Source organism: Zea mays, chromosome 1 (assembly GCF_902167145.1).
Source record: "Zea mays cultivar B73 chromosome 1, Zm-B73-REFERENCE-NAM-5.0, whole genome shotgun sequence".
NCBI lineage: Eukaryota > Viridiplantae > Streptophyta > Magnoliopsida > Poales > Poaceae > Zea > Zea mays.
The window spans coordinates 293,415,208-293,430,821 of NC_050096.1; the positions used below are offsets into that span (position 1 = coordinate 293,415,208).

Genomic DNA, 15,614 nt, shown 5'->3' on the forward strand with positions numbered 1-15,614 from the left:
TCACCATCCCGCATCCCAACGTCAGTTTTTCAGCATAAAACTCATCACGTTTGAGCGTAAAATAGTATCAGGCATAGCATAAAATCATGTTTCTGTCACCTCGCATGCAGAGTCCTGTTTTTATGGAAGGTACAGTCATCACCCACTAAATGTGCTTGGGGTTTTCGATTTTTATAGCAGGTGCGGTTTCAGATCCTAAAATTATGGTATGTCCAAAAATTATGGCAGATCCGGAAATTGTTGTGCATGCGGGACACTGTGTGGGTGCAACCAAGATTTGAGCTTAAAAATTCTCACGATTGAGCGTAAATAATGTTAGATATAGCACATATGTGATTGGGGGAGTTGATTAGATGATTTATTTAGTTGAGTTGATCAAGGAATTTGATTTTTATGGTAGTCACGAACACCATAAATCAAGTGACTTACTTTTTTCTGTGTGCTCACGAAAAATATGCACTGGTGGACGCACTCCCGTTCGAGCGTAAAATACTTCAGTGTTTAGCGTAAAACCCCTCGGATTTGGTTGTAAATACCGAACCAACATGAGAGATGTTGACAACTCTGATACGTTGTCTTTATGATCATAAAAATCCTAAAGTTTAAGCATCAAATAATGTTAGATACAACGTAAACGTTGATTCAATCCCAACCAACGGCCACCACGTCCATGCAACCACCATAAATCAAGGGAGTTGATAATGGGATTTGATTAGAGGAGTTTATTATGGGATTTGATTTTTTATGACAGTTACATATACCAAAAATTAAGAGGTTTTCTTTTTCACAGTGCACGCAGAAAATATGCATACGAGATATTGGTGGCGCACCCCATATTTGCGTAAAATCCTTTAATTTTTAGCGTAAATAATCTCAATTTCAACCGTAAAAATCGAGCCAAAGTCAGAGATGTTGATAACTCAGATGTGTTGTATTTATGATCATAAAGATCATCAACTTTGTGCATAAAATAATGGCAAATGTAGCGTAAATATTATTCTCATAAAAATACCAAAGCCACGTGAGAAACGACATATTCATCGTCATAAAATTCTTAAATGGAATGCATAAAAATTGAAGTGGTCGACATAAAAATATCATGGAATGCATAACACATGGATCAGATGAGGTCGTTGTTGGAGGATGCCCCAAAGCCGCCGGATCGGAGGAGGCCTTCGTTGAACGATCCATGTTGTCGCAGCGGCGACCGACTCATCTGAGCTCGAAGAATAGTTAGAGGTAGGAGGGGCTCGTCGTCACGCACACATCAGGGGGGTGCCGCTGCTCGTGCACGCCTATGGACATCGTCTCCGCTCGCACCTCCCGAGGCCACTGCCACACGTGCCCCTTGGGAGTCACCGGCGCGTGCCTCGCGGAGCAGCCGCCACGCGATCGTGCCTCAGGAACTGCTGCCACCGCACGTTTGGGGGAGCCACCGCCACCATGCGCCCCTCGGGAACCGCTGCTATCGCTCCCTCGGGAACCGCCGCCACCGCGTGCCTCTCAGGAACCGTCTTTTGCTTGTGCATCAGGGCGGGGCGTCAAAACTGAACCCTGTGCTCATTTTATAGATGTTCGGAACCTAGTGTGGCTGAACCAGATGCAGTACTGGGACATAGCTTTCTCTAGTTATTGGAAGTCCAAGACTTATATATAACCCCCATCCATTATATATATATATACTAGGTGAGTGCCCGTGCGTTGCAACGGAACCGAATTATAACAAATATGCAACGGAACCAAATCATGATGATTGGGGTAATTGGGCTGCCCGGTGTAGGCAAGTCAACCATCAGGAACGAGCTTTATTAATATGATGCAAGCTACCTGGTACGATACAGCTTCGCTTTTGTTGTGCTCTTTTTAGTGTCGTGCAAACACTTGGATTCATTGCTTACTGAGATGTCATTCTAATGATTATTGTGTAGGTCCACTTTTCAGTCGATTACATGTACATTATTCTTAATATTTCTATCATGTAATATCTTTTGGTAGCTTGCGTCGTATTAATAAAAAATCTTGGTGTTTTGCAATATTTTCATCATGTAATATATTCTAAAATAGAGCTTATGTCTTCTTCAAGACCTCTATTGATGGTTACACATCTTGTGCTAAGGATATGACCAAGCTTTCACGTATCTTGAACATTATCCTAGAGATGGAGATCTGCGACTAATTTTAGGATTTGAGTTTCCAAGTAGCTTTCTCCCACCAGCCACTGCTAAATTTAGCTTTGAAATTTAAGAACGTTATAGGACAGAATTTAACCAGAAAAGCAATCAAATTAACCAAATCACGGAGCAATTTTTGCAGCATTTATCGCTTTCTTTCCCTTTTAAAACTTAAAACTTTTAATTACATGGCACATCAGCTCAGACCTGAAACCATTTGGTACAACAAACATTATTCCATTTGTATGATTGTATACAGGCACCTCTGAAGCGTCCTGATCCTTTGGGACTCAAATGTGATACAATTACTAGTCCCAGGAGGCTAGTAACCACATTCATTACTTCAAATAGTTACAGAGTCTGAATAATGTTATTACAATACCGGGGATACAAGCTCGAAAGTGAGCCAAAAAACATAAAGCGCAGTGGAAGACAAAATAGCCCAGGCCACAGGCAGAACTGGGTGAAGACACAGCCCCATCAATCAAGCATAGCAGAAAAGAAGTCTTCAGCTGCTGAAAAACATAAATAAATTTGGGTGAATACACTAGGTATTCCGCAAGCCCACCCGGCTCCCGTAAAGAGAAAGTGACCTATATTGTACATGCTTTATATGGTGGAGTTGAAGTCAATCATACTTTTTTTTGAGAAAGGCAGTACTCAAAGTTTAAGGTTTTCCCAAGACAATAGAAGTAACACTTGCTTGACCACCACTGAGCTTCCCGCTCCCGTGGTACCACCTTCCTTCCAGGACATACACACACATTTCCCTGTTCTCGGTTGTAGTAGAAACACTAATTGTCATACCATACCAGACTCGTCCATACCAGTGGACACGGACTATTCGAATAGGTTTAGACTCTGCGCAGAGGGGTACACTTTACCCACTAGTCCGGCTCTGCGATCTCATGGCCAATGAGACCCGAATCCGAAACTCTTTCCTTCCTTGTACGTCCGAACCTTAACGGTTATACCGGAAGGAGTCAGGCCACCGCCATGTCCAAACCGGACAAAACATTCCCCCTCCTTATCCTCCCGGTGCTACCCCAGCCTTCATAACCCTGGGGTTGGACCGTACGAGTTTAGATTGAGTGGCTGCCCACACAGCCTCGAGTGGTTGTACTTTTTGAGAGTACAGGTAATGAAAGATGACAAACCGGTCCTTATATGAGAGGACGATCCTTCTGCTCACGCCTAAACCAGCTGAGCCAACACCTTAGGCCCTCCCCTAAACTAGGGAGTCCCTGATCATCCTACTCCACCAGGTGATGAGGGTGAGTACCCTTCATCGCACTCTTTTGGAAAGCATTCCACTTGTACCCTTTTCACTCGTCCCATATCTTTTAATCGAAGTAATAGTTAATGCGGGCTCTCTCATGCTCACCATGCAATTCGATTCCCATCCCATATTCCAGGCTTAGGCAGTGGTAGAGAGAAATAGGGAAATAATGCATCAAGGGAAAGATGGACTTGCCTTCGTCGAAGCTTTCCTGGCACAAGAGGTTAATCTCGGAGGGGTCGGGTTCTTGCCCTTCTTCCAGAGCTAAGAGTTCCGGAGGATCGGATCCCTCTTCCGCTAATTAAACACAGATAATAACAATACATCAAACATAGTGACCTTTGTGGGGTGTGCAAATTTTTATACTTTATTATTTTTGTGCCGTAATAATTTATTTAGACAATTTTTGGTGCATAAAATATTAGCATCTAAATATATATGTGAAAATGAGAAAAAGAAATAGGAAAAGAAAAAGAGAAGGAATTCTCCAGCTAACTGGGCCAGGGGAGGGGATTTCGGCCCACTCGGCGCGGACGCGCGGGCGCGGGCGCGCTTGCGGCCCAGCTGGCCCAGCTGCGAGGGAGCGACGGCGGGGGACGGCGCCATAGCGCGGGCCCACCAGCTAGGGAGAGAGAGGGGCTGACGGCGTTGACGGCAACGGAGGGGGGGAGGGCTCGACCGGGGCCGGTCGGCGGCGAGCTCCGCGGCGGTTCTCCGCCGCCGGTCCGGTTTTGCGACGGGGAAGCGGTGGAGGAGCATGGGTGGTGGATGGGGATCACAGGGGTGGGGCGAATTTCGCCTGCGGGGGCCTATGGCGGCCGGTCCGCGGCACGGTGGCGAGTGCCCGCGGCGGTGAAGCCGCCGGTGAGGTTTCCGGCCATAATTGAGTGGGGGAAGTGGCGTGTCGTGGACGTGAGAGTGTGGCGGAGCTCTTGGCATAACTTAATTGAACGGGAGATCATGAGAGAGGGAGAGGGGAGCTCACCGGGGCAAGGTAGGCAGCACGGCGGCGCTAGCTCGATTGGCACGGGGGAAAGCAGAGGAGGTGGTCGGAGCTGGTGTGGTGAAGACGGGGCTCGGGCGGGTCCTTTTATAGGCGCTCGGGGAGGGAGGGGGATGGGGGAGACGGCGAACGCCGGCGAGCTTGCCATGATGGCAGGAATGGCGCTAACGCCGATTGGGACGGCTCGGGCAGGCTGAGGGGGGTGAGAGGTCAGCTCAAGCACAGTGGCGGGGTTGTCGCGGAGGCTGGCGAGCATTAATGGCGAGGCGACGAGGCGAGGGGCGCTCGGCGGCGATCGCGCCGGTGAGGGATGGGCGAGCGGGACGAAGCTGACGGGTGGGCCCTGGCTGCCAGCGAGAGGAGTCTGCGAGAGAGGGAGGGGGTGAGGCGCTGACGGGCGGGGCCCGGGTGTCAGCGGGAGGGAGCGGCGTTCGGATTGGGCCGCCTGGGCCGGGAAGAGAGGGGGGGGAATGCGGGCGCGCGCGAGCTGGGCTGGAATTCGGCCTAGCCGAGGGAGGGGAGAGAGTTTTTCTTTTTCTTTTCTTATTCTAATTCTTTTCTTTTCCTTTTCTACTTTTGTGTCTTTTTGTTTCTTTTTCCCTTGCAACAAAAATTCTCTAAATGAACTTGGGTGATAAATATGGTCTATGTGAGGTGCTCCAAATCATTTTAAGTGTATGCATATGATTAGGTGACCTAGGGGTAGAGTTAAGGGAGAAGAATAAAATGAAGGTGGGAAATTAGGGGTTAGGGTTTCAAACCTCGGGTTGGGATTTTTGGGATGTTACAAACCTACCCCACTTAAAGGAATCTCGCCCTCGAGATTTAGACTGGATTTGGGAAAAGATAAGGGTATTCCCTCCTCAAGAAGTCCTCACTCTCCCAGGTAGCTTCCTCTTCTCCTTCTCTGCTCCACTGAACTTTACAGAGCTTTACTTCTGAGGTGCGGGTTTTTCTGACTGCTGAATCAAGAATCTTCACTGGTTTTTCACGGTACTGAAGGTCTTTTTGAATCTGCACTGTCTCTTCTTCGAGGTGACTTTCTGGTGCTTGCAGGCATTTGCGGAGCTGGGATACGTGAAACACATTGTGGATGTCGGACATGGATTCTGGTAGTTCCACTCGGTATGCTGCGGGTCCTACCCTGCCAATGATGGGATAGGGACCTACGAAACGTGGGGCTAGCTTCCCTTTTACTTGGAACCTCCTGACACCACGCATTGGAGAAACCTTGAGGTAGACGAAGTCTCCTTCCTCAAATCGGAGTTCCCTCCGCCTGTTGTCTGCGTAACTCTTCTGCCGACTCTGAGCTTCAAGCAACCTTCTGCGGATCAGTGCAACTTTCTCTTCCGCCTCTTTGACAAAGACTGGTCCTTCTAGTGCTTTTTCCCCCACGTTGGACCACATGAGAGGGGTCTGGCATTTCTGTCCATATAGTGCTTCGAATGGCGACATCTTGATGCTAGCCTGATAGCTATTGTTGTATGAGAACTCTGCGTAGGGTAGACTGGATTTCCAACTTCTATCAAAAGCTAACACACATGCTCTTAACAGATCTTCAAGGACTTTGTTGACTCTCTCTGTCTGCCCATCTGTCTGAGGGTGATAAGCGGTACTGAAATCTAGCTTGGTGCCCATAGCTTTCTGAAGGCTTGTCCAGAATTTGGATGTGAACTGGGTTCCTCTGTCTGACACTATCTTCCTTGGGATGCCATGGAGTCTGACTATCTCCTTGAGATAAATCCGGGCAAGGGTGGCTCCTCCAAAGGTAGTTTTCACTGGGATGAAATGGGCTACCTTGGTGAGGCGATCTATTATTACCCAGATGGAATCATTCCCTTTTTGCGTCCGGGGCAGTCCGGTTATGAAGTCCATGCCTATTTCTTCCCACTTCCATTCAGGTATCGGAAGGGGTTGTAATAGGCCTGCAGGTTTTTGGTGTTCGGCCTTCGTCCGTTGGCAGATGTCACATCGGGCCACATACTGAACTATTTCTTTCTTCATCCCTTTCCACCAGTATCTGGTTTTGAGGTCCAGGTACATCTTGGTAGTTCCTGGGTGAATGGAGTAGGCCGAGTCGTGAGCTTCCTTGAGTAGGACTTCTCGGGCCTCCCCTTTTGGTACACACAGACGGTGTTTGAACCAAAGGATTCCTTGGTCATCTGTCCTGAGGTCCGGGAGTTGTTCCTTGCGGGCTTTCTCCACAAGCCTTGCTGTCTCTGAGTCTAGACGTTGAGCTTTGCAGATGAGGTCTTCTAGCATTGGTTTGACTTCGAGACTGTCGTTGTTTCCCAGACATGCATTTAGTTGTGCTGATTCTTTCTTCCAATCTTCTAGAAAGTTGGTTCCTTTTATTCCGAATGGTTTTCGGCTGAGGGCGTCGGCTACCACGTTGGCCTTCCCGGGGTGATAGTGAATTTCTAGGTCATAATCCTTGATCAGTTCTAACCATCTTCGCTGACGGAGGTTGAGATCTGGTTGAGTGAATATATACCTCAGACTCTTGTGATCGGTGAAAATGTGGCATTTGTTTCCGATTAGGTAATGCCTCCATATCTTCAAGGCATGCACTATGGCTGCCAATTCCAAATCATGGGTGGGGTAATTCTGTTCGTGCGGCTTAAGTAGGCGTGATGCGTAAGCAATGACCTTCTCGTTTTGCATTAGCACACACCCTAAGCCTTGCCTCGAGGCATCACAGAAGACGACAAAATCTTGATGAATATCTGGAAGTGATAGAACGGGTGCTGTTGTAAGTTTCTCCTTTATGACCTGGAAACTCCCTTCACATTTTGGGGTCCACACAAATTTATGGTCTTTCTTGAGAAGTTCTGTCATCGATCTTGCTATGCTGGAGAATCCTTTGATGAAGCGGCGGTAATACCCTGCCATTCCTAGGAAGCTTCGAACTTCACTGATGTTGGTTGGCTGCCTCCATTTTGATACTGCTTCCACCTTGGAAGGGTCCACTTCTATCCCTTCTGCGGTTAAGATATGCCCAAGGAAGGCTATCTTTTCCGACCAGAATTCACATTTATTGAGTTTGGCATATAGTTGGTGTGCTCTGAGTTTTCCAAGGACGATCCGAAGGTGACGCTTATGGTCTTCGCGGTTCTTGGAGTAGATAAGGATGTCGTCGATGAAGACTACGACAAACTTATCTAGCTCTTCCATAAACACTTTATTCATGAGGTTCATGAAAAAGGCGGGTGCATTTGTGAGTCCGAACAGCATCACTGTGAATTCATATTGCCCGTATCGGGTGACAAATGCAGACTTTTGGATGTCTGCTTCCTTGATCCTCAATTGGTGGTAACCAGACCTTAGGTCTATCTTGGAGAAATACTTGGCTCCTTGAAGCTGATCAAAGAGGTCGTCAATCCGAGGAAGTGGATACTTGTTCTTGATGGTAACTTCATTTAACGATCGGTAATCAATACACATTCTCATGCTTCCATCCTTCTTAGAGACGAACAGGACTGGTGCTCCCCAAGGTGATGAGCTGGGACGAATGTACCCTTTTTGCTGAAGATCTGCGATTTGAAGCTTTAGTTCTGCTAACTCGGTTGGAGCCATGCGGTATGGTCTTTTGCGATGGGTGCTGTTCCAGGGATCAGATCTATGTAGAACTCCACTTCTCTTTCTAGTGGCATTCCTGGCAATTCTTCTGGAAATACGTCCATGAATTCTTCTACTACTGATACACTTTCCGTTGTTAGATTGAACATCATTGGGTCACTGGCGGGTGGCTGTGCCTGACAAGAGACTGACTTTCCCTGCCGGTCGGTGAGGAGGATCGTCTTGTCTGCGCAACTGATGATGCCTCTGTGCTTAGTTAGCCAATCCATCCCTAAGATCACATCAAATCCTTGGGATGGCAAGACGGTTAAGTCTGCCAGGAATACTACCCCACTTAAAAGGATTCTGACTTGGGAGCATTTTAGCTGGCATAGAAGGTCGGACCCTGGGGTTCGGGTGACCAAAGGAATCTCTAGAGGAGTAGAGGGAATGCCATACTTTTCCACAAAGCTAGTGGCTATGAAGGAGTGGGATGCTCCAGAATCGAAAAGTACGGTAGCGGGAGTAAATTCAACAAGGAACTCACCGAGTACTACTCCCGGAGCTTGTTGAGCTTCCTGGGCATCGACGTGATTTACACATGCCCTTCCTTGGTACGGAGCCTTGTTCTGCTGGCTGACGGCGGATGGCGCCTTGGGGGCGGATGCCGAGGTATTCTTGGGGCCATTCACCGAGTTGGAGTAGGCGGGTACTGGTGGCTTCAGCTGCGGACAGTTGTTCTTGAAGTGACTGGGATCACCGCAGTGCCAACAAGCATTTGCCGGGGGTTGGTTGCTTGCCACTGAGGGGGAATGGAAAGAGCTCTGACTCTGCTGGCTGAATCGTGACGAAGTGGGTCCAGCTGGTCTACTGAAGTTTGGCCCCTTGGGTGGAAACCCAAATGATCGAGTCTTCTGGTGTCGGTCCTGCTGTTGTGCCCGGAGAACCTGGAAATTCCTTTTAAGATGCCCTTTTTCTTCCTCCTTTGCCCTTTCAACTTGCATGGCCTTGTTGGAAAGGTGAGAGAAGTTGAGGAAGTCTTGGCTAGCCAGAATTGTCTTGAGTTCTGGCCTGAGTCCCTTCGGGAAACGGGCCATCTTCTTGCTCTCGGTACTGACATCATCTGGCGCGTAGCGGGCTAATTCTGTGAACTTGTGCACATATTCGCTGACAGATCTTCCGTCTTGAGTCAATTCTCGGAACTCGTCCTCCTTAAGCTGTACAAGTCCTTGGGGCACATGGTGCTCCCGGAAAGCTGCTTCAAATTCCGCCCAGGTAGCATCTCTGATGGTGACGTTTAAGGTGTCCCACCAGGCTAAGGCCATCCCAGAAAGTTGGTGGGCAGCCAGTTGAACACGCTGATTTTCTGGGCAACCAATGGCTTCCAGTTTTCTTTTGATCGTGCGCATCCAATCGTCTGCATCGAGGGGGTTGCTTGATCCAGCGAACGTGGGAGGTTTGAGTCTCAGGAAATCCCCCATTCTGTCTTGTGGTCTTCCACCATTCGGCCGTTGATTTTCCATATTTCGAGTGAGGACTTCGATGAGTTGGGTTTGATTGGCTAGAACTTGGGCTAGGTCTAAGGGTAGTGGTGGAGGTGCGGGGAGGTGGGTTTCACTTTCTTCTCTAACGACTTCCCCTTCAGCTCTCAGGGGAAACCCTGGTCCAATCCCAGAGGCGGTAGGCGTGGTTTTATCTGAAGCCATCTGCCAGGGAAGAGAGTCACTATTATGCACATGCAAATTGTTTTCAACCAAGTTATTTTATTCATTACACCATCACATTACAAGCATAAGACTACTACAGGTGGAACTACACGAGAGCGTTCCCCGAGGTACTAACGAATTCCTTATCTAAGGTGTCCCCAAATGCCTTGAGAAGATCATCGAGGCTTGCTAGGGATACATCCTCGTCGTCGGACCAATCATCTATTCTGGGGGGAGGTAGGGCTAGAGGGGCCTTCTTCTTCTTCTTCTCTGTCTGGCATCCTTGGTTGGTGGTCTTCTTCTGGATTTTCTTCTTAGGGGCGAGTTTCTTTAGCTTCTTGTCATAGTCCATCTTCAAATTCCGATAGGCCTCACGGGTGTTGGCTTCCTCGCCTTCAGCTATGTTGAGACTCTCCTGGAGGGATGCCTTCTCTTGCTTAAGCTCTTTGACTTGCTGCTCTAGGCTTTCCACTCGGGAGTTTAGGTGGGTGCAGTGGGAGGAGAGCTCGTCATAGTGGTTGTCGAGGGTGTGGAGGTATCCGGCCATGAGACGATAGTGGGGTCATCCTCTGTGGGGTTTCCTCCTGACAGAGCCTAGAGTCTTTTCCTCCAGGTGGGGGTGTTTTTGTTGCTGGGTGGGAAATATCGGAGGGGGGTCTCAAAGATCTCTCGGATATAGTTTTGGCACAGTTGTTTGAGGGCTTTTCGAGCAACGCCCTGACAAGTGTCTGGGAAGCGGTGCCCGATGAAGGTAATTTGGAAGGGAGGGTGGTTTAGGTAGTTCCGGCTTTCTCCCAAGTAGACCGCCATAGAGCACTTTTCTATTCCATTTTCACGGTACTCCTTCCAGACATATTCGGGCTTCTTGCGGATCCCCAAGCGTAGCGTGCAACTCCGAAGAAGGTGAGGGAAGCCTTCCTCCTCTAAGCAATAGGAGGTCCTAATCACCCAGGGGTTTTCCATCTGGTAGACGAAAAGAAAGGTCTATTAACATCGGGAAAAGGGGAAGAGTGTTTCTTGGGGGGTAAGAGGTGTTTTCTTGTTAAGGCAACTTTTAAGGTCAGGGTTGTGGTCTACGGCCAGTCCTATAGGCTTTGATACCACCTGAAGCGTCCCGATCCTTTGGGACTCAAATGTGATACAATTACTAGTCCCAGGAGGCTAGTAACCACATTCATTACTTCAAATAGTTATAGAGTCTGAATAATGTTATTACAATACCGGGGATACAAGCTCGAAAGTGAGCCGAAAAACATAAAGCGCAGTGGAAGACAAAATAGCCCAGGCCACAGGCAGAACTGGGTGAAGACACAGCCCCATCAATCAAGCATAGCAGAAAAGAAGTCTTCAGCTGCTGAAAAACATAAATAAATTTGGGTGAATACACTAGGTATTCTGCAAGCCCACCCGGCTCCCGTAAAGAGAAAGTGACCTATATTGTACATGCTTTATATGGTGGAGTTGAAGTCACTCATACTTTTTTTGAGAAAGGCAGTACTCAAAGTTTAAGGTTTTCCCAAGACAATAGAAGTAACACTTGCTTGACCACCACTGAGCTTCCCGCTCCCGTGGTACCACCTTCCTTCTAGGACATACACACACATTTCCCTGTTCCCGGTTGTAGTAGAAACACTAATTATCATACCATACCAGACTCGTCCATACCAGTGGACACGGACTATTCGAATAGGTTTAGACTCTGCGCAGAGGGGTACACTTTACCCACTAGTCCGGCTCTGCGATCTCATGGCCAATGAGACTCGAATCCGAAACTCTTTCCTTCCTTGTACGTCCGAACCTTAACGGTTATACCGAAAGGAGTCAGGCCACTGCCATGTCCAAACCGGACAAAACATTCCCCCTCCTTATCCTCCCGGTGCTACCCCAGCCTTCATAACCCTGGGGTTGGACCGTACGAGTTTAGATTGAGTGGCTGCCCACACAGCCTCGAGTGGTTGTACTTTTTGAAAGTACAGGTAATGAAAGATGACAAACCGGTCCTTATATGAGAGGACGATCCTTCTGCTCACGCCTAAACCAGCTGAGCCAAGACCTTAGGCCCTCCCCTAAACCAGGGAGTCCCTGATCATCCTACTCCACCAGGTGATGAGGGTGAGTACCCTTCATCGCACTCTTTTGGAAAGCATTCCACTTGTACCCTTTTCACTCGTCCCATATCTTTTAATCGAAGTAATAGTTAATGCGGGCTCTCTCATGCTCACCATGCAATTCGATTCCCATCCCATATTCCAGGCTTAGGCAGTGGTAGAGAGAAATAGGGAAATAATGCATCAAGGGAAAGATGGACTTGCCTTCGTCGAAGCTTTCCTGGCACAAGAGGTTAATCTCGGAGGGGTCGGGTTCTTGCCCTTCTTCCAGAGCTAAGAGTTCCAGAGGATCGGATCCCTCTTCCGCTAATTAAACACAGATAATAACAATACATCAAACATAGTGACCTTTGTGGGGTGTGCAAATTTTTATACTTTATTATTTTTGTGCCTTAATAATTTATTTAGACAATTTTTGGTGCATAAAATATTAGCATCTAAATATATATGTGAAAATGAGAAAAAGAAATAGGAAAAGAAAAAGAGAAGGAATTCTCCAGCTAACTGGGCCAGGGGAGGGGATTTCGGCCCACTCGGCGCGGACGCGCGGGCGCGCTTGCGGCCCAGCTGGCCCAGCTGCGAGGGAGCGACGGCGGGGGACGGCGCCGTAGCGTGGGCCCACCAGCCAGGGAGAGAGAGGGGCTGACGGCGTTGACGGCAACGGAGGGGGGGGGAAAGGGCTCGACCGGGGCCGGTCGGCGGCGAGCTCCGCAGCGGTTCTCCGCCACCGGTCCGGTTTTGCGACGGGGAAGCGGTGGCGGAGCATGGGTGGTGGATGGGGATCACAGGGGTGGGGCGAATTTCGCCTGCGGGGGCCTATGGCGGCCGGTCCGCGGCACGGTGGCGGGTGCCCGCGGCGGTGAAGCCGCCGGTGAGGTTTCCGGCCATAATTGAGAGGGGGAAGTGGCGTGTCGTGGACGTGAGAGTGTGGCGGAGCTCTTGGCATAACTTAATTGAACGGGAGATCGCGAGAGAGGGAGAGGGGAGCTCACCGGGGCAAGGTAGGCAGCACGGCGGCGCTAGCTCGATTGGCGCGGGGGAAAACAGAGGAGGTGGTCGGAGCTGGTGTGGTGAAGACGGGGCTCGGGCAGGTCCTTTTATAGGCGCTCGGGGAGGGAGGGGGATGGGGGAGACGGTGAACACCGGCGAGCTCGCCATGATGGCGGGAATGGCGCTAACGCCGATTGGGACGGCTCGGGCAGGCTGAGGGGGGTGAGAGGAAGGCTCAAGCACAGTGGCGGGGTTGTCGCGGAGGCTGGCGAGCATTAATGGCGAGGCGACGAGGCGAGGGGCGCTCGGCGGCGATCGCGCCGGTGAGGGATGGGCGAGCGGGACGAAGCTGACGGGTGGGCCCTGGCTGCCAGCGAGAGGAGTCTGTGAGAGAGGGAGGGGGGTGAGGCGCTGACGGGCGGGGCCCTGGTGTCAGTGAGAGGGAGCGGCGCGCGGATTGGGCCGCCTGGGCCGGGAAGAGAGGGGGGAATGCGGGCGCGCGCGAGCTGGGCTGGAATTCGGCCCAGCCGAGGGAGGGGAGAGAGTGTTTCTTTTTCTTTTCTTATTCTAATTCTTTTCTTTTCCTTGTCTACTTTTGTGTCTTTTTGTTTCTTTTTCCCTTGCAACAAAAAATCTCTAAATGAACTTGGGTGATAAATATGGTCTATGTGAGGTGCTCCAAATCATTTTAAGTGTATGCATATGATTAGGTGACCTAGGGGTAGAGTTAAGGGAGAAGAATAAAATGAAGGGGGAAATTAGGGGGTTAGGGTTTCAAACCTCAGGATGGGATTTTTGGGATGTTACAACCTCGCATTACCAGTGCCCGTTAGCATGGCGGCGCCACAAGGAGACTCCATTCACCCCATTTCCCAGACTGGGGTAGTCCGCAACCTGGGGGTGGTATCCATTTGTGTTAACCCCAAGGCTCATCAACGATGGACTGGGAGAGCCATTCAGCCAAGGCTTTGATGCACTCACGTCAAACAGGCCATTAGAGTAACTATCCAACGAGGGAAACTGTCATTCCCTCAACCCATTGACCGCATTTATGTCATAAGCCCCCGAGAATCCACCGTCATACTCATACTTGGTTGAATTGAACCGAGCAGGACTTCTAACAGAAGCCATTCCCATATCTGACAAGTTTCCTCTTGGTGAAAATGGCAGGCCAAACACATTGTAATCTTGATGAAATGACTCTGGTATACTGCCGTTGATCTGGTCCTCCTCAAGCAAATCGTTTATGATGTCAAGGTGTGGAAACTCTTCTGCCACTTGCCCCTGTTGTTGGTGCCAGACATGGCTGGCGGGTGTCTCGGTTTGGAACTGCCTAGCTTGCAGTCCTGCGTGCCTGCTGAACTTTTCTGTTCCTCTACTGCATGTTTGCTGATAAGTATCGTCCCTCCGAGATTGGTCATATGCTTGACTCCTGGTCATTTGTTGATAGGGAGTGTGATCCCTCCAGAGATGCATTTCAACATTATTATCACCTTTCCACTGCTGCCAGCTGTCATGTGCTTCTAGCTTACCAGACCCAGGCTTGAATCCATGCCTAGCTGATGATTGATCAGATCTTCCAGCAGGAGGCATCATGACTGTTGTGCTTGATGCATATGCTGATAGAGGCTGTGAAGGAGCAGTATCTTGACCCAGAGAATAGGACTGATATGCAAGGCTTGCAGAGGTAGTAGCCAGACCAGTCTTACCAATTATTGCATTTCGGTAGGTCTGGGGAGTATAAGATGGGTCAGAAAAGGAAGGATCATTTACTGACCTTCTCCCAGCTGCCTCACTCATCGAGCGGGAAAGCAACGTGGAAGTTTGAATATGTGAAGCAACTGGTGCAGTTGATCTTGGTGTGGGTAACAGAGGAGCACTTGAAGGCCTCGATGCTGCAGCAACTTCCAAAACTGAGCTGATTGTGACCTTCCTAGAAGTAGTTGCCCCTTGGGCTTCAGAATTAGTAGCTGGAGATATATGTGGTTGTTCTGAAGAAGGCAGAGCAGCTTTATCAACTTGCGATAATCTTGGGGGGGGGCTGGAATGAACCTATCAATTTGCAGCGACCTTGAAGGAACAGGCACATCTTTAGCACCTGATAGTGATTTTGGTGGAGCTGGAGAAATGCTCTAGCAAAATGCAAAAACAGAACATAGTTACAGAAATGAATCGGTTGACATTAACTAAGAATCTGAGCATTCCTTATGTAAGCTGGAAAATAAGAACCAGTCAACACATCCAATCGAGGTATCATGATTCAAGATTTTACATTGACACAGGTTTCAGGATTAAGGCTATCCTTGCATTTAGGCTATCATGAAACCTATCACCATTGACACATGTGATTTATTTCTAAAAAATGAAAAACAAAGCAATGACTGGGTGAAGCTCAACAGGAGCCACGCTCAAATATAGATCAAATCAAAAGAGATTGGCAAGCTAGGCTGACCATGCACCACGATTAATCTGCTCAAAACTGAGGTTTCAAGTATTAGCTCTGCATTATGTCTTGGGACTAAGAATTATCTTTTAGTAAGAGAAGGGTTCCATAGAAGCAGAGGAAATATCCTCGTTAAATTAAGAAAAAGGGTTGCCAATCATAGCAATATGCCAAGTAATTTATACCAGCAAACCTTCATTCAAGTTGCTTTGTATCCATTGGTTAGGGAGCAATAAATGACTTACTCTGAAGTATTGGAACTATTCAAATTTTCAATCTCTGGAACTGTTTTACTTTTTTATTTGCAATCAGGACAGAAATAATCTACATTTTTCAAATCATATGACACAACGCCA

The 15,614-nt window shown here is 48.8% G+C and overlaps 1 protein-coding gene across 1 annotated transcript; it reads right to left on the bottom strand.

Annotated features, from left to right (window-relative positions):
- Positions 1-2,397: 2,397 nt before the first annotated feature.
- LOC103645681 (uncharacterized) lies at positions 2,398-14,935 on the bottom strand. The gene is made up of 2 exons (XM_035964401.1): positions 13,626-14,935; positions 2,398-2,434 (listed from the first exon to the last, which is right to left on the bottom strand). Exon 1 carries the CDS (start codon positions 14,613-14,615, stop codon positions 13,839-13,841), a length of 777 nt encoding a protein of 258 aa, XP_035820294.1. The 5' UTR covers positions 14,616-14,935; the 3' UTR covers positions 2,398-2,434; positions 13,626-13,838.
- Between the last annotated feature and the right edge of the window lie 679 nt (positions 14,936-15,614).